General features: G+C 38.9%; 1 protein-coding gene across 47 annotated transcripts in view; it reads left to right on the top strand.

Annotated features, from left to right (window-relative positions):
* Positions 1-19,957, top strand: part of PTPRD (protein tyrosine phosphatase receptor type D) — a 1,533,354-nt gene that overhangs the window by 1,307,143 nt on the left and 206,254 nt on the right. For 31 of the 47 annotated variants that reach the window (XM_077344981.1, XM_077344985.1, XM_077345012.1 and 28 more), the window contains 4 exons: positions 12,243-12,431; positions 14,468-14,485; positions 16,109-16,219; positions 19,515-19,784. In XM_077344981.1, coding sequence (XP_077201096.1) covers positions 12,243-12,431; positions 14,468-14,485; positions 16,109-16,219; positions 19,515-19,784 — 588 coding nt within the window. Of the gene's footprint in view, positions 1-12,242; positions 12,432-14,467; positions 14,486-16,108; positions 16,220-16,244; positions 17,527-19,514; positions 19,785-19,957 lie in introns of those variants that run through there. The other 16 variants (XM_077344991.1, XM_077345015.1, XM_077345014.1 and 13 more) reach the window with 2 other exon arrangements.

Here is a 19,957-nt window from a genome sequence, read left to right as displayed (position 1 = left end):
AAAGTCACAGGACACTTAATTTCCATTTCACTATGTAGGTCCTATTCAAATATATTCGTTGTTAATAATCCTCTTTTGTGTCTTTCACATACTATTTTCTGTGTTATACCCCAAGCCAAAAGATTCCTTATCTCAACTGAATTCTCTTTTGGTCAACAACACAATCACTTTTCCTCCTGGTTGGAAATATGCTTTTTGTTAGAAACTATCTTTCACACATGAACTTTGTTGCAAATGTTTTTTTTAATTAGTATTCAAAATTTATCTTAATTCTAAATCCATTATAACATTATTTCTAATAAAAGTTAAAATCTTATGTATGTTTTGTACAATAATGCAGATTTACGTTATTCTTAGTAGTATAAATGTACAGGGTTTGATTCCTTTAACATAAACAAAAGTTAAAACATGGAACAATCCATAAATTGCAGGTATTTGTACTAAATATAGATTATGGCAACCATAAACTTGCAGATTAGGACCTCAGACTAATACTTTCTTGATCCATTTTCAAGTCACTTGTTCATCCAGTACTTTCTATCCTTTCATCTTTTTCAGATGATAAAAATGCATTAAATTATATTTGTCTGCAGTTGTTTGAACAGAAATTCAGTTGTGAATTTCCTGCAATCTGCAGGGGGTTAGACTTCATGATTCTAGAGGTTCCTTCAAACTCTATGATTCTATAGATCACACCTTTTAAAATTAGCTGTCACTATGGGTGTGCATTTTTTTTTTTCAACTGGTATCTTTCGGTATTGGACCCAACAATTTTTTAAATATTAAATTCAAAATCCCATATCCCAATGCCAGTATGGCATTCAGATTTGGGGTTTTTGAGAAATCCCATTGTTGTTTAGGTCCAGTGGACCTGAACAAAAAAATACCGGGGAAGGGGGAGAACTAGACTGATCCTGAGGCTGACTTGACTTCTCCTGCAGTGTGGTTCAAACTGTGCTGCAGGAGAAGATGGCCTTAGGTTCTGTATGCCACAAGAAGGTCTCTCCCCACCACACACAGATCCTGGCTTGGATGACTTCTCCTACTGTACAGTTTACATTTTTTGCTCAGATAGATCCAAATGCAAACCACTGATTCACACACGTACCGAACTAAAACATTCCTTTCAGATATTTATTTATCTCTTTACATATTAATTACAACTGCATATGTTTAAGAGGGTAGGGATGCTCAGAAGTATTTTTTTATAATAATTTTATTGTTTATTGTTATATAAAGCATTTACAAAGAAGTTGTAAAGAAAAAGCGACCAGTTGATATGGTTTGCCATCTCTTTTAACATAGATATTTAGTTCCCATCACATATTATTCCTAATCTAGAAGTTTTTACCATTTTTCTTAGCCAAGTGATTGTTAATACATATGAGAGTATGATCTGTTATAGGAATACATTCTGTTATTATCTTAAATGATATTAGGTCAGTCTCCTTCATAAATTGGCCCTGACCCAAGAATTACTACTGTCGTCTTGTTAATGCCTATAAAATATGGTTTGTCATCCTCTTTTAGCATACATATTAACATACATATTCAATTCCCATCGCATATTAATCCTGATCTAGGAGTTATTACCATCTTTCTTAACAAAGTAGTTGTTGATACATAGAAGGGTATAATCTATTATAAGGATATATTCTATTATTGTCTTAAATGATATAAAGTCAGTTCCCTTCATATATTGGACCTGTCCTAAAGGTTACTGCTGCTATTTTTCCCACAGGAAGCCAGGAGAATACTCCATTGTTCAGCTCATCTTTCAGGTGGTCGCAGAAAATGAAATTGTATTTTTTTCCATAGTAGAGTATTTCTGATTGTCCTTCTGTCAGGGCCAAAGAAATCTCTTACTTGATTCTTGCTTGTAATCACCTTTGAGGGGGCTCTGAATCCTTTGTCAATCTGGATCTCTTCCTCTGGTCGCACAGAAATATCTCCTGATAGCTTCCTAGTTGCTGTCGCTTTTGAATAGACTCTTTTTATTTTGCTGATCCAAGTCATTTCCTGCTCTGAATAGACTTCCAGGTTTTCTGTACTTTCCTTCCTTGAATCTGTTTTCGCAGGTTCTTTAAAGGTGCTTTGGGTTTTTACATCTCTGGCACTCTCTCCCTCCAGTTGATTAACTTCCAGACATTGAAGTTTCACTTGATTTACTGTTAGCTGAGCTACGTCATCAGCTGGTCTCTCCGGACCTTGGGCTCCATCCAAAAGCTCCCCCTTAGTCCCACGAATTTCCTTTTCCAGCTTATTGACTGCTTTCAGTATCTCTGAGTTTCCTTTGCATAACAAATGGAAAAGCTGTGCCTTAGTTAATTCTTCCATAGTTCTAGGCAGTCACAAACTATAAACAGAAAGTCTCGTGAGGTCTCGCGGGAGCATGAGCGATCCCAAATTATCAGTTTGTCGATCTCCGTATCAAGTCAAATTCCCCCACTGAACTTTCACCAATAAATCTTCAAAGCACTCTCTTTGTTTGGTTAATGGGTATAATTAGCTGGGAGTCTCTCACTCGGCGAAAGAAGGGATTCGCTTGTGAATTGGTTGGGGGGGGGGGAGGGAAGAGCTTGTGGGAGAAGAGAGAGAAAAGCCAGAAAGCTTTCAGTTCTTACTGTTGCAGATTCCAGCTTCTGTCAGCTTCTGCTCCTGTCGATCTGGTAAATGATGGTCTGGGAAGAATGTAAGGTCAGCTGGTCGTTTCAAGCTTGTAAAGTTGTTTGCGACAAAGACGCCATCGTGACCTTGAGCACACGCCGCTATTAATCCAGGGAGGTCGGTCTTCCTATCTCCCCACGGATCTGTAGGACCCTCAGGATGCCGTTCCCGGTTCCTGGGGCGACCGGTGAGCAGATTTGCGTATCTGCTCAGGTCAGCCAGGTGCAGAAGCTCCTGACCCTCGGCATGGCTTAAGAGCTGAACAGAAGTCCAGCTTTTTTTATGGCGCCATCTTCAGTTCTCTCGGATGCTCAGAAGTATTGATTTCACACTTGAATTTCCCCTTGGTCAGTGTCAGAACAAAGTACTACATCTTCAATTGAGATATGCTTAAGCTGTTCTCCTGTGGGACAAGATGACAGAAAATATACTTCTCTGTAAAATGCCAGTGTATACTAAAAACTAATCCTTAACTATGAACTTATAATGTTTATCTAAGTATGTGAGAGCTTATATACTATATAGTATTACTGTACAGAGGTTTTTAAGGAAAAACTCAGTTGTAGATCCAGAAGAATCAGCAGCAGCAGGTGAGGCAAGACAGGCTGCGGTAATTAATTACCAGTGCTGAGAAATAAAAGGTAAGGAAACTTCCTGTCCTTACCAGCATGCATCTGTGAGCTCTTGTAGCAGCAAAGAAGTCTTTAGTGATTGGTTTATAATCGATTGCAGGCATACTTCAGGTCATTGACAGAACTGCCGAAGTTTCCCTTTTTAAGACTCACACTTAGTCCCCTCTTCCCAGCTCTGCTGCTTGTTCCCAGGCCTCCAGGTGCTCCTTTCCCCCAACGCCTACCCTGCTTACTTCCTTTTATCATCAAAGGAAGCACAAAAGAACACTATATTTTAGCACACTATATTTCAGTACAAATAAAAGTATCCAGAGCTCACTTGGAACCCAAGGCCACAAGCCAAAGATAGCAAAAGAATAACACAGCCAGCAGTTAATAAACTCACAACCTCCGCCACCCACCACATTCCACCATACATGGCACCACAGCTACAACCTGGCCAGGGCAGAGCAGATCACTGCACAACCCTCTCCCCTGGCTGGACCTGTGGCACAGATACAGCAACCCATGACAAGGGCCATCCAATCTTATAATTGCCCCCATGATAACCACTTTGTGATTAGTTCCGTTTCCCATGGCAGCCATTTGATGGTTGTACCTATTCCTTATTCTCAAAGTTCCAAAACTGGCAATAGGCTCATCAAGGCTGTGAACCTCTGGTTTAGCAGTTATGAACAATCATTTTTTATTTATTATTCTTATCTCAAGTGTGTTCTTCTGTGGCATTTAGGAAAGTTTATGTGGTCAGTTGCCCTCATTTTATCTCACTGCAACCTGTAAAGTAGGCCCTAAATTTGCAGAAAATGATGACATCTAAAAATAATAATATAAAAATGGGGAGTTAAAATGAAATTATAAAAGTAGCACCTGTAGCTTTAAGCAATGGATATAGCTAGGCAACCACTGATATGAGGCTTGGTTCTGTTAGTAGAAGGCAGGGGGGCAGGATGCTTTCCAGGGCTGTTTTGACCTTTGAGGGAAGACTCATTAGGACTGTCTACAGTTGCCAGCTTCAGGTTGGAAAATTCCTGGGAATTTTGTGGTGGAGTCTGAGGGAAGGCTTTAGGGAGAGGAGATGACTCAACCAGAATCTGCCCTTCAACACAGTCATTTATTTCAGAGGGACATATCTATGTTCTCCATCTTTGGAAATTTTAAAACAGAGGCTAGATAGGCAACTGATGGAGAGGCTGATTCTATAAAGGTTCAAGGGGGTGGCAGGTTACAGTTGATGAGCAATAAGGTTGTGAGTGTCCTGCATTGTGGGGGGGGGGTTGGACTAGATGACCCAGGAGGTCCTCTCCAACTCTATGATTCTATGTTGTCTAGAGTTTGGTTGCAATTTTAGATCTTGGTTCCCACCTGGAGATTGGTAACCTTAAACCTAGCACAGGCCTCTGAGTGAATTGATACCAACTTGCTTGCATGACTCAACATTGATACCAACTGGCTTGCTACTCTTCAACAGCGGCCACCCTATAAAGGTCAGTGTGGTGTAGCAGTTAGAAGTTCAGAGAATGGTGTGGGAGAACCAGGTTTAAATCCTTATCTTGCTGTGGAAGTTCATTGGGCCAGTTAAATACTTTCAGCCTAACCTACCTCACAGGGTTGTTGTGCAAATAAAAAGGAGACAATAATGTGAGCTTTGTTGGACCCCATTGTGCTGAAAGGTGGGATATAAATGAAGTAAATTATTATTATTATTATTATTATTATTATTATTATTATTATTATTATTATTATTATTATTATTATTATTATTATTAAATTTTTAGACCGCCCTTCTCCCAATAGGTCTTAGGGCGGTTTACAACATAAATAGTTAAAACACAATAAAATCCCCATAAAAACCCCAATTAAAAGTTACATATAACATATAACATATAGCGGCGGTGGTCACAATTCTCATCTTAGTTCAGCCTGGTGGAGAGAATAATGTTCAGAAGAGGGTGGCACCAATACAATACATCTAACCATGATCTCGGTGTTAGAGATCTCAATATTGGAGGGGATCCTCTGATGGATTAGTGGGAGAGCTGCCCTGGCCTCAACCATATGCCTGGCGGAAGAGCTCCGTCTTACAGGCCCTGCGGAAAGCTGGTAGATCCTGCAGGGCCCTTAGCTCTTCTGGGAGCTCGTTCCACCAGGTTGGGGCCAGGACTGAAAAGGCCCTGGCCCGGGTCGAGGCCAGGCGAACATCCCGTGGGCCCGGGACAACCAGTAAATTCATACCCGCAGAGCAGAGTGCCCTGCGGGGGGCATAAGCAACCAAGTGGTCCCGCAGGTAAATAAAGATGGGAGGCTGGTAAAAGGTAGATTGGTGAATGGCTGAGAACGAGATAATGTTAAGGAAAGGGAAGGAGATATGGGGTTTGCAGGGTGGTGGGAAAGAACAAATTGTGTCAGGAGGGAGATGCAGGGGAAAGGGAGGTGCCATCTACAAGTCCCTGAGTGTCCCCTACTGTGTATGTGGGCCTGGTCCACTAGCTGGAACTATAAATGTGTTCACAGATTTCCTAGGCAAAAACTGCTGGGGGGAGTGTGGGGAGACAGAGGGGCGGATAAAGGTAGGTTGGCTGTTGGGTGGGAAGGAGATATGTTTGCCAACTCCAGGTTGGGAAATTTTTAGAAATATAAGGTATGGAGCATGGGGAAGGTATGGTTTAAGGAGGAGGAGATCTGAAGGGGTGCAGTGCCATAGGCTCCACTCTCCAATGCAGCCATGAACTCCAGGGATCTATGTCTAGGCTGCAGAGGATCCAGAATTATAGTAGTTCTCCTGATGACAAAGATCAGTTCCCCTGGAGAAAATTGCTGCTTTATAGCAGCTCTATGGCATTATATCCCGCGGATATTGCTTTCCTGTCCAATGCTTGACTTCCTGGGGCTCCATCCACAGAGCTCCATAAATTTCCCAACCTGGTTCTGGCAAACCCAAAGGGGAACTGATCTCTGTAGTTCGGAGATCCATCTAGCAACCCTAGAAGGAGAAAAGGAATCAGAAAAAAGGGAGAGGCTGTTGTGGCTTTCAGGTTAGAGAAAATAGTGGGGGAGATAGAAATGAGATGTTTCCTGGAAGTCCATACAGGTTCCCACTAGTATACTTTAATAATGAAGTAATACATATCTGAGGAAACTTAAATCTGGAGATTTAAGCTGTGAATGGGCAAAACAGACCTATCACCAATCTGAATAATGCCCCAGGTTTTCAGGGGTGGTGGGAACAGAAGGGTGTAATTCTATTTAGGATTTTACCGCCAGTTGGACAGTTTATCTGAGCCTTTGCCTAATAGTTCAGTGGTAAATTTCTTTGTGGTGCTGGGGGATTGTTGCTGTGCTTCTTGGACTTTAGCCTATGGTATTCCCCAAGGTTTCAACTTGTTCTCAATGTCAGTGTTGATCTTTAAAGCCTCATATGGCTACTGGCCAGCAAAAAAAGTCAGATTACATTGGACTTGATCCATCAGAGCACTACTATAATACAACAATCCCAATCATTAACTGAAGTGCTAAAAATGAGATATGTACTTGACTTATTAAGCCACTATTTTGCATGTTCATGTACTATCCAAAAAGAAATCATGTAAAGGAGATATTCAGATTTCCAGAGTTGATAAAGCATGTTTAATTTCTCCTTTTAGATAGAGAAAAAGTAGAAGACTAGCACATGACATCTGAAGCCACTCTTTATAATCTACTTTTCTCCATCAAAAATATTTAAAGACAAAGGATGGAAAGTGGCAGAGGAGAAACCTATGTGCTTGAAGCACGTCTGCAGTATATTACCTCCTGATAATCTGAGCAGGTCTTTAATTATTTTCAGACCTATAGTCAGATTGAATTTCTGTAAAGAAACAACAGAGAGGAAATCTTTCACTCTCCTTAGATATATTTTGTAGTATAGACTGACAGAACTTTAGTCCATACTTGATATGTTTAAGCATCCAAAGGATAAAATTGTAAATTAGATTGTGAAGGCAGATAATAGATAAATGACTACTTCATCGTATTGGTGCAGATAAGAAATGCTAGGGGGATTATCTGTAAACAATGAAACCTCTTCTGAATATATAATATTATTTTAATGACAAGAATAACATTAGATATAAAACTAAGCAAGACAACGTTGAAGCATTTTGTCAAAAAGATTCATTTGAGTTCTGCATATAGAATTCACTCTGGGAAATGTTCAGATTTTAGAATTCCAAACTTAGAAGTAAATGCACGAATACAGTAAGGGATTTAGTAGGAGAACTACTGCTGCTACTGGCAAGATATGGACAAATGTTACGAATCTATCATGTTTAACAACTTCCAGTAACAGCCCTCCTAAACAAAGCATTATATATGTGTATATTTTGGTAAGCACACGAAAATAATAGTATGTAATTTACTGGTTTACTATAAGTGCAGGTCCGATTTAAATTGTTGATAATTTGTTTTCTAACTAAGCATGACTGAAAATTAAAAATAAATGTGGTAGACTTTGCAAGTAACTTCCTAATGATGACATGCAGGTACACACTAATGAACTATTTTTTTTTCATTCATTGCAGATGTTTAAATGTAGCAGTGTATTGATTAACAGCTACTTTGCCTCACTAAAGTGTATGTGGTTTCAAGATAATTGCTGATTGATGCAATTGTTCATCTCTTGTTTGATGATCTATCAAACACTGAAAAGACAAATTTTAAAGAAATCACTAATAAATTTAAAGTAGTACAAAAAGCAATTAATGTCTTATAAACTACACCCACTGAGATAAGCATTCCAATTACAAATTTCATTATTGCCTTCAGTCCATTTTACGTTGAATACTGTTTTTTTGCCAAATACCTGACAGCCAGATTGGAAACAAGCCACAACTGTCAAAGTATAACAGCTCTAGCTATTTGAATCTCTTGCATTGTGATGTTTCTTATGAAAATTTAATGACAAGTGTGTATTCAGAGTGATTCACTGTGTAAAATGACTGAATATAATTTAATTACCCTTATTAAAAATAAGGAAGGGAGGCTCTTTACTTGTTTCATCCTATAAGAATGCAAGATAGATTATTTTTATTGTATGCTTGTTCATAAGAAAGGAGGGGGGTTTCAGGGTGTCTTTGAGCCTAGAAGGAAGGGAAATGTCATCCAAATGCAATAAGAACACTTGTTAACCATGGAAAATAGATTTCTTTGGTGAGACTATCAAGTGGCCTAAAATAGAGTAAACTTTTGACACTTCCTGATCACTGGCAGAAATAAAACAAGTAGTATTAGCAACTGCAAATGATTACTGCAGCAGTGTGTTAGGCACTATTTATATGCATTCACACTGCAAGTGATTAAATAGCCTTGGGGAGATGGAAGTTACTAGGTAACTACGTGTCTGGACAGCTCAGGCAGAGTTGCCTGAAACTCAACCTCTCCAAGATGAAGGTCCTGTAGCTGGGTAGAAGGGGGCAAGATCAGGAAGCGTGCCCTCCCTCCTTAGAGGGTGTAGCTCACAGTGGTAGGGATTTGGGGATGATCTTTGATGCCTCTCTTTCTGTGGAGGCTCAGATCATGAGGGTAGCCCAATTGGTGTTTTACCACCTGCACCAAGGGAAGCTACTAGTGCCTAACCTGTCTCCAGAACATTTGGCCACACAACGGTCATTTACACATTAGACTTGCTCTATGTGGGCGTACCCTTATCTCTGACCCAGAAACTGAAATTGGTGCAAAATACAGCTGCTAGGGTCATCTTGGAAGACCCACATCCAGCCTGTGCTAAGGTAGCTGCACTGGTTGCCTGTTAGCTTCCTGATCAGGTTTAAGATTTCGATTCTTACCTTTAAGGCATTCATGGCCTCTTCCCCGCTTACCTGAGGGACTGTTTTTCTCCTTTTGTCCCTCCCTGCAGGGCCATTCGCTCTGCGGATTTGAATCACTTGGTTATCCCTAGCCCACGGAAGGCATGCCTGGCCTTGACCAGGACCAGGACCTTTTCAGTCTTAGCCCGGATGTGGTGAAATGAGCTCCCGGAAGAGCTAAGGGTCCTGACAGAACTATCACAGTCCAGTTGAGTCCAGGCTAAGAAGAACAGGTCCCTCCTGGTATAGGCCCCCATAGGCTGTACATCACTAGAAGATCTCCCTCTGGGTGTGAGTGCAGTGGGTGCTGTTATTATAGGATGGGGATAGGTGGGGGGGGGAGTTAAGGAGTTTTTGTTGTTTTTGCTTGTTTGTTTGTTTTGCTGCCAGTATGGTTTTATGATATTTTAAGAAAAGAAAAGATTTGCCAAGAATTCAGAAATATCCCATGTAAATTTACCTTGTGTTTCTGAAAGTTTACTGCAACTATGTTAATAGTTCGTACAATTTGGGGGCAAAACAAGTAATGTGTTTGACACTGGACAATTTCTACTCATATATTTTTATCCTTAAGTGATTGCATGTTTAATAACAAAACATATATGGTGGCAGTGGAAAGTGCCATGAAGTCACCGCTGACATGGCAACAATGTAGGGTTTTCAAGGGGCAGTTTGTCATTTCCTGCTTCCACATCACAACCCTGGTATTTTTTTAAGTCCTCCAATCAGGAACAGGAGCAGAAAGGGCACAGTGCCACATGCTGCTGTGTCCAGAATTGCAGGTTGACAGACAGGAGAAAACTCTGCTGAGAGAAAGCCCCAGAGACCCCCATTCAACTTTGCCTCAGATAAGTGGAGTCTCCAACAGGGGAATCATAGAATCGTAAAGTTAGAAGGGGCCATACAGGCCTTATAGACCAACCCCTTGCTCAGTCAGTCTAAATCATCCATGATAAGTCACTGCTTAAAGACTGTCAGTGAGGAGGATCTCAGTACCTCCTTAGTCAGCTGCTTCCACTGCTGAACTACGCAGGAGCAGAGTGAAGCGAAGGCAATCCCCTCACCCTCAGTGTACCCAGCAATGGAAGTCACCCTTTCTTGAGCCCTAGGGCAATAGTCCAAATGGTGCACAAGGAGCTTACTGGCCTCTTTCCCTGGGCTCAGAGGAGAGTCAGTAGTGGGAGAATTGCCATTGCAGTAGGTAGGCAGTGGTGGCTGGTTGGTGTCCTGAGATGATAGTGGGTAGTGGTGGCTAGCTGGGGCCTAAAGTGATGGTGGTTGGCTATGAGGGTTCCCCCCCCCTTCCTCCACTTTCATAATGCACTTCCATTGCATAGCTTTGTTGTCCATGTGGCTAAAGATGTTTTCACATCAATAAGATTTCAGTGCTGCATGCAAAGAAAATAAAGGGGAATTTTCAGCACAGCAGGAAATTGATCCAAAATGCAAAGAAAGAGAGAGAGATTTTTAGAATGGGAAGTCTAAAATGTTGGTTTCTTGGCCTCCCCCCCCCCCCGAGAAAATTCCACTGGGGAAGAAATGCTGAAGGTCTCAATCTTTGAAAACAGTCTTCCCTTTAATGCACTGAGTTGAGGGCATTTTGGCAGTCTCCAGAAACCTTACATAAAAATGATGGTGGCCCCCACATGGACCTTCAGCAAACCACCAAATTTAAAAATCACTTGAGATCAGTCAATTTGGAAGAAAGAATGCAAATGGTATATGAGAAACTTTTAAAAACTGCCAAGATGACCAGTGTGTGTGATCAAATTAGAGAATCAGTAACAGAAAACCACATGAATTTGTGGGTGGCAGCAGGAAATTTGTGCTACTGCACAGCTGTACTAGGACACTCATGAAATTAAAAACAAACAAACACTAAAACTCTTTGTCACCACGAATAACATCAGAAGCTCATTCCTCCCCACCCACAACCTCATTGAGTGAATTACCTCACACACACTTAGAGAAAGTGCAATTTCTTTTATGCACATGAAGAAAAATTATCCAGGTTTCTGAATTCCAGGGGAGAAAGACTGGTTCAAAATGGAAAACAGAACCGCAATCCATTCTTTGACTGCCGTGACATCAGAGGTGTGCTACCATATTAATGTGGCCTTACTATGCCTCTGGTATAGGTACCTCTTCAAGACAATACCAGCACAGAGGACTGAGTTGGTATGCTTGGTTGGCATCATGTTGCATGCCCTGTTAGTATAGTACAGCCTTATAGGATTGCAGCTATGAGAGATGTTAATTTAAGGTTCAGCCTTAGTATATATTACTAACATGCTTTTCATGTTAGGAACATGAAACATGGTCGTCCTAACATGGTTCTGTTCTGCGGGTGAGAATATGCTGATGATCCTAGGACCCGGGGATGCACACTTGGCCTCAACCAGGGCCAGGGTCTTTTCAGCTCTGGCCCCTTCCTGGTGAAATAAGCTCCCTGAAGAGCTGTGGGTCGTCAGAGCTCTCTGATTTCCGCAGGCCCTGCAAAACTGAGCTCTTGCGCCAGGTGTTTGTCTGAGGCTGGGTGATGGCCCCGGGGCTAAGATTGGGCCCCTCTCTCCCCTAGGGACAGTGGCCAGTACTAGACTGGCCTGGATCCCCAGGTCGATCCTTCCTATGTCCAGTTATCCATCTGCCTGCTTCTTTGGACCATCCAGTGAGCATGTATTGCCATCATTGTTATTGAGTTATTGTTGTGAGGGTTTTAATGGGGAATTTTAATGTTTTAATGTATTGATTTGTGTATGAAATATTGTAAACCACCATGAACCGGTTCTCCGAGAACAGCGGTTATACAAATTATTATAAATAATAATGATGATGATGGTGATGATGGTGATAATGTAATAATACGTGACTGTTGCCTTCACGTGTTTCTATACTGGTGCGGTATAGGCTGAAGAAGTCTTTTTCCAGAATGTTCATTTGATATAGTTGCCTTTTATTTGATTTAAATCATTTAGTTATGATTTTTAGACTCACTTGTTCAAACACCATTAGATTAAATGTGTTAGAAAGAGGGCTCATACAGAAGGTACATAGCTATAATAGGAACTGTTTTATTAAATTGGTACTATTTTTTCCTTTTCAGAGGATCAAATTCCTCGTGGTTTCCCCACCATTGATATGGGCCCGCAGTTAAAGGTGGTTGAACGCACACGAACGGCCACCATGTTATGTGCAGCCAGTGGCAATCCTGATCCTGAAATCACTTGGTTCAAAGATTTTTTACCTGTGGACACAAGCAACAACAATGGGCGCATCAAACAATTGCGATCAGGTAAGGTATTGTTACTGTTTGCACTAATGCTCAGAATTATTCTTTCCTTTTCTCCCTGTTCTTTTAATATTTTATTTTATAGGTAATGATTCCTCTTCCTCTTCTCTCTTTTTTAAACGTTTTGAGTGTGTTGTCCATGTCTGTGTGATTGTCATAGTCTGTTTCTCTTGTGTGCATTTTGCAGCTTCTGTTTATTCCACATTGCTCACTGCTGTGACTGTAGACTTGATATTTTTCATTATTTTACTGCTTTCCTGGCAGTAGTTGACAGAATCATTTTCTCCTCTATCCCTATCTATCTTTATTGTTTTATTATTATTATTATTATTATTTTAAAACAAATTTATTTCAACATTGGACTTCATTCAGAACATTCAAGGAGTACCAATGGTTCTATCCATACAATCCCAAACTTTCATTTTCTGATGCTCACAGTATTCTTATAAAAATGTGTTTTATGCCACCTTTTCAACATTTTGAAGCCACCAAAGATTAGCAAGTCTGGACACATTTGCTTTCTTCTTACTAGTACATGGAACACAGAATTTCCCCTCCTTATCTGTACTGTCTTTAACTAAAACCAAAACAAAAAAAGTCCTTTGCGTAGCCTATGAAAGGAGAGATTTTTACTGGCTGAGATTTTCTGATACACTTAGCCACAGTAGTCTGCAGCAGCGCTAAAGCTTCCTGAATATTATAGTGTCTGGATCTACAGAAGCCTGCCATTCATGTAGAGTCCAGCTTTTGCCGCTCTTCCTCTTTTCCCGTTTCACTTCCTTGAGGACTCCTATCACCCCACCTACTTTATGCTCTCTGCAGCTTTATAATAAGATAACTTTAAATTTACTAAATTGAAAGCTTATACCCATATAAAAGATAATAGAGGGAGGCGGGATATATAATAAGTAGTTTACGTTAGCAATGGTAGCAGTTTACTGTAGAAATCAATTGTATAATCCACCTGTCTTCCCAGACCTTTAAGCTTTTTGACCTGTCCTGTGATGTTAAGCCGTCTTGTTAACTGACTTCTTTGCTTGTTGTCAGCAGAACTGTGTAGATTAAACTTCTGTTAATGTAAAATTAGAAGTAATTTTCACATGTGACATAGATTACTTAGTATATAAAGCTTTAACTTGAAAACGTTTGTACCAAATTATAAGGAATATAATAATATTTTTATGCTGTCTTTCTTCTCTCCGTATTTAAATCTCCAGAATCTATTGGTAAGTGCTTAGTTCTGAAACGCACTTCACCCCCACTAATTTCCATATGCAGAATACTATGATTATGGTATTATAATTATGATTATTACTCTTAAAATGCATGGCATGCATTTTACTAACAGTCAGTGTAGGCACCGGACTTCTGTAGTGGCACACACACTGCTCCACAGAAATGTTGTCGTATCAGTCTTAGAAACACTTGGATAGAAGGAACAATACACATAGATATAGCATAATAAATGACAAGATTTCAGCAAGTGTTTATAACCAGATAGCCTTCAGTGTATCCTTTTTTCTCTGTCTCTTGCTCTTCATATATATATATATATATCTCCACACACACACCACAAACACGTGTATATATATATATATCAGTCTATATATATATATTTTCATATATATCTATATATCTTTCTCTCACTTAAATAGAGTATCCAATATCTCTTCCTAAACTATGTATTAAATGTAGTACTGTAAAGGTTTACTTTAAAGATTTTAATACTATATGATATATTTTTAATCCTCTCTAACCAAAAATCATATGAATGAAAGTTCTGCCCTGTCCCTCAAAACGTGATGGCCTTTGCCCATTTTGGTATACTGTTATTATGTATTTGTAATATAATATAATAATTGTACCTCAAATATATATATATATTTCTGTTTTTAACAGTATAGAAATTCAAGTTTCTTTTAAGACCTTATTTAATTCTGTAATTCTAATTTGATTCTTCTTCCAAAGCCCTAGCCTCCTTCTTCTCGTACTAATGCTTCTTCTTTCTAATCTTATTTGCATTCATATTATCCACCCAGGTGGTACACCAATAAGAGGTAAGAGTGCTGAACTAACGTTCACAGAATGATCTTATTCTTTCTGTCCTTCCATCCCTATCATTATTGTCCTTTTGAAAAATAAAACCATTACAGAAATGTCTATCATCTTTAGTTCTTCCTTTTGTCCTATTTAGTTACGATCAGTGACTGTCATCTTGTGATTTTTTTCCCACCATCCTTTTTAATTTCCATTAAAGAATTGTGTTTGTTCATTCCTTTATTTCCCCTCTCCAAAAAAAAAAATGCGTTACTTTGTGATATGCTTTAAGGAAAGCATATCCCAGTCTTCAGGCCACAACCCAGTCACAGCGTACCATTTGTCCCTCTTTTTCTTTTTTCTTCTTCTTTTTCTACCTTTTTTCTTTTCTTTTTTTCTTTCTTTTTTTTTTGGTCCAACTGGAGCAAAAAAAAAAAGATCATTTTTTTTTCTTCCTTAGCTGTTCTTGTTTTGGACCAAGCCAAGATGGTCTGGAGAACAGTTGCAGACATGCAGAAGACAACATGGAATATCTTCTTTTTAACTTTGTCTTTCAAAAGGGTTTCTTTTTTTCTTTTTGTTCAATTTTATTTTTCTTTTAATAACTTCATGAAGTAAAAAAGTAAACAAACAAACACATTCTTCCCCCTAACAAATTACAGCAACACTATATTTTTTTCTTGGATTCACCCTTCTCTGGATTTTTGGATCCTTCTGATCTTCAGGCCTTGAAAATGGAAAACTTGATGACTAAGTATTCTTGGTGGTATGTGGTATGGCTGGTTTTTAATAATTTTATTAAAATGGTTCATGTCTTTTGTAATTCTTGTTTTGTATTTTTCTTGGGTTTTGTGACACCACACTGCTAATCCCACTCGTGGATTTTGATGGGTGTCTTAGGGGGGCCGTCCTGAGGTCCTCAGCAGTGGTTGGTTGCTTCTTCCTTGTTGGCTTGGCCATGCTTTTTAACTTTTTTTTTTGCCTTCTAATTCAACTGCTCTTGTTTTTCAGCAAATGCACTAAAATATTATGAATTGTGGCAAATGTCTTTCTTTTTCTTATCAATCTGCATGTCTTTAAGGGAGCTTTGTTTCTTTAAAAATATTTTGATGACTATAAATGACTAATTCAGTTTCTTTTTTCCACTTCAAGCAGCTTTTTTGTACTTGCTGCACATTTTTGGCCTTCTTCAGCGGAAGACTTTCTTGAAACCCATCTTCTCAGTTTTTTTTGCTGAGTGCCACCTTTTGTATTCCCTTTATTGCTCAAAGAAATCAAATTAATTTAACCAACTAAGTGGTGACCTCCCAATGACCTAATATCCTTTGTTTTATTTTAAAGCCACAATTCCTTGAAGCAGTCTCACCCATCTTCATTTTAACAGTAGGAGAAATAATGCTGTGCTAGAAAGTTGTTTACCAAATGCAGATTGTTTACTTGTGCTAAATTGATGGTGTGAAAAAAATAATCTCTGTTTTTTTCATTACATCATTTTTTGTCTGTGCTACCTTAGCAAGAAAATGACCCGACGTTGAGTGGACCTTCGCATACAGGGCCTTTCATTATTATTAAGTAATGTATAGTTAAGAGCTTGAAACCCTTCTTTGACCGTCTCTTTGGCAATATATTTTATGTCCATACAGGTGCCCTCCAAATCGAATTGAGTGAAGAATCTGACCAAGGCAAATATGAGTGTGTTGCAACCAACAGTGCGGGTACCCGCTATTCTGCCCCTGCCAATCTATATGTCAGAGGTAGGAATGACAACCCTGGTATCCACTCTTCATTCAGGTTCAAGGGGTGTTATGATACTCTTGAGATCTATGCCATAACTACAGTACTAGACAAAGTGTCAAGATAAAAAAATAATAAGGGAAAATATATTAAAATCTTAGAGAAATGAATGGGAAAAATGACATGAATAAAGGCACTTTTCAGTCCAAACTTGCCCCTGTGACTTAAGGTTTGTAAGTATACCTACATTTTTATTTCCTAACTTCTACTTTTCCTGCACTGATTATTGACCTGAATGTTGCATTTTACTTTGGGGGGGTTTCAGTTTTCCTTTCTTTGTTTTGTTTTGTTTAAATTTCTAATGTGATTGCTTGCTGTGCAACTAATTCAGCTCTAATTAAAACTCAAAGTGTTGAGGTGCACAGCCACATGACCTCTGCTGCTGAGTTGCAAAGGAAAAGTTCTAAGTGTGTAATTCTCTGTGGAGAAGACAATGGTGTAGCCTTCTTTTAGCATAGTTTTATACAGCCGCATATTTCCTCTAAATAGAAGTCTTATCAGTAAAATGTAATTCCGGGCACTGCTGTAACAAATTAGTTGTTCTTATTCAGTTGAGAGCAAAAGAAGAATTATTTGGATCCCCCCCGATAGTTATGAATTAGGAGGATATTCCCAACGAGTGTATCCTTGAAAAGTAACAGGCATGATCGGGTTTTTTTTAAGGATTTGAGGAAGTGTTTCTCTTGGTTTTATCTCTTCACTGCTGCGCTTCCTCTTTGTCACTGTTTTCAGTGCTGGCTCTTAAACAAACATTCTGTACAATCTGTACAAAAAGAACATAGCGTCTAATATAGCCACAAAGTAAAGGAGCAGATTGGCAGGACATCAAAAAAACTCAACATATTTTAAACGCATACAGCTTTCACCTCGTTATTTTAGTATGGAGATGTTTTACACAACTTGGGGGGGATCTGGTTTAATTTGTTCTAGCTAGACAAGGCTCAAAGGTTATCATGGCCTCCTTAGCCATTTGATCTTTTTCCTTTCAAAAGACTGTATTGCATGAGGCATGTGTACCATTATGACCTGCAAGGGATTCTTTTTTGATGTGATGCTAGTTTCTAACACCATGATAGCTAAAATAAATTGCTTAATGGTCAAAGCTGAGGTAGGAAGGTTTGATTAGAGCAAGTAAAAGATGTTCAAGTAGCAGTTGAAAGCCTTGATATGGCCTTTTTACTCTCTCTGTGTTTCCCTTGTTTTTCTCCTTTCCTCATTTCATTGTGTTCTGCATCAAACCCCCTACATCCCTCAGAGCTGCGAGAAGGTTGGTGTGTTTTTTACTTTTTTACCCACCTTACAAAACTATTAATTAAACCAATAACAAAGAATACAAATGAAATGAATGTAGCTGCATTGTGGCCTTTTTAATTTTTAAGTTAATGTTATGTTTAAGCTGGGAATGAATGTCCTGGTCATGGCTTTTTTGTGTGTGCAAGTATCTAATTGTTGTGCATGATAAGAGAGGGAGACGGCCTGTATGCATGACACTTTAAGTAGTCAGTGTTCCTGCTTTTTTCTGATTTTATTTCCCTTTAATTTTGTGTTTACACTGATGCCTGCTGGCTAGGAATGACTTCCTACAATTGTTCCTTCAAGCAGCCCAAGCATGAAGACTAAAACTTTCCTCCGTCTTACTTAGTTACTTACTTATAAAATAATTATGTTTGGTACTACAAATTATGCATTGCCTGTCACTTGCTTTGTCTGACCTCTATCAAATGGCTGCAAAAGGCATGTCTTGCTCTTTGTTGTCCCTATGCCCTTCCCATTCACTCACGAGGCCATCACGGTAAGCCCCTCTAGAATCCATAGACATTTTCAGGCATTCACGTCAATCCCATGGGAAGGTTCAAACTAATAAAATGTTTGTCTTGTACTCTCCAGAGGAAGTTCAACACACTCTGGTGAAAGTAAATTCCCATTGATTTCAGTGCTGTTTAAGTCTGACTACCTTTCTATGAATGGCAATCTTAGCCATGTATTTATTTTGCGAAAACAGAGAATGCACAATGAACTTGTTTATAAGGTCCACACAATCAAAATACAATATTCTTTGTCCATTGAAAGGCTCAAGTCCAAATCTACCTGTCCCTATTGCCTCTGTAACTGTCATCTTACATGCACACACACAGAGATTACTTGAAGCAGGAACACTGATCTATTATTGCCTGGTAATTTTCTCAGTGTTGTGTTTGCTTAAATATTAACTACTCTGTTAATGCAATGCCCTGCTGCTATGTGTTTTAGATCTACTGTCCATCATTTTGTATACACAGAGCTGCCTCTAATAAATCTTACAAGTTTATTTTGCTTTCCTTTTATGTGAACACCATGGAACCCAGAATGTTTAATGTTTTGCTCCTTCCCTACCACCTTATACTTGCTTCATAACAATCCTAAGCTTAATCAAGTTTCTTCCTATTCCCAATTCTATCCTTACTTCCAATTCTTTCCCTATTTCTTTGAAACTTTGTTGCCCCTACATTTTAAAAAGTCCTTCTCTATCCATTCTTTTCCTTTTTAAAAAGTGTTTTTAGTTGCCACAAATTTTCCTCTGTGACAATTCCTTCTTAAGCATGATTCCTTATAGACTTTGTCATTTGCCTGCCTGCATGACAAAATCCAGTTCTCATACTGGCTTTGCCTTGTTTTCTCTCCTGTGACTATATATATATTTATATATATTTATATTTTCCTATGTTTGTTACAGTGTTAGTGTGAGGTCTTGAGGCTGCATCCACTTTTGAGTCTGAAAGCAAATCAGAATTGCATTTTCAATGTATGTAGGTGATGTGTTAGAGGGCTGTGATGTGACAATGTGTTACACCACATTTCTTCACATCAGCTGGAAGTGTGCAGCATTTAAGTTGGTTTTGATACTCAACTGGAGCATGCTGTTTACCCTCCAGTTTTCTACTGTGCATATATATGTATACATATACATACAGAATATACATGCATATATATGTGTGTGTGTATCTTTTGCATGGTGTTCGTGTATTGTTAGTATGCAGTTAGTCAATTGTGGGGCCCTGCTAGATCTCAACCAACTTTTGTATGAAATTGGTTAAAAGACACTTATGAGTAAATGTATAATGATTTATGTCTGGACAATAAATTTGTTTAGTGTATAATTTTTTTTTGGCAAATACGAGTAATAATGAAACTGTGAAATGCATGTAGTCTCATATATGAGAACAATGTTCTCCAATTTATATTATTTACTAGAGGTTTTTTTGTGTTTCATTTCAGTTCGTCGAGTCCCGCCAAGGTTTTCAATCCCACCCACTAACCACGAGATCATGCCAGGAGGAAGTGTTAATATCACTTGTGTTGCTGTCGGGTCACCAATGCCCTATGTAAAATGGATGCTGGGGGCTGAAGACCTGACCCCTGAAGATGATATGCCAATAGGAAGGAATGTCTTGGAGCTGAATGATGTCAGGCAGTCTGCCAACTACACTTGTGTGGCCATGTCTACTCTTGGTGTCATAGAAGCAATAGCACAGATAACTGTCAAAGGTATGTTATGTGTATAATCAAGCATGTATCTGTTTTGCTCATTTTAAAAAACTGTTCCATAACAGAGTAATTGAAATCTTTACCTTTGAATTCTCTATTTAATTCCACATAAGAACTATACAGGTATAGGCTAAACATAGGGGGAAAGGATTCTAAATCTTTCTGAGGATGAA

Source organism: Paroedura picta, chromosome 7, assembly GCF_049243985.1.
Source record: "Paroedura picta isolate Pp20150507F chromosome 7, Ppicta_v3.0, whole genome shotgun sequence".
Lineage (NCBI taxonomy): Eukaryota > Metazoa > Chordata > Lepidosauria > Squamata > Gekkonidae > Paroedura > Paroedura picta.
Note: the sequence above shows the minus strand (reverse complement) of the source record. Positions and strands in the feature narration are given on the sequence as shown.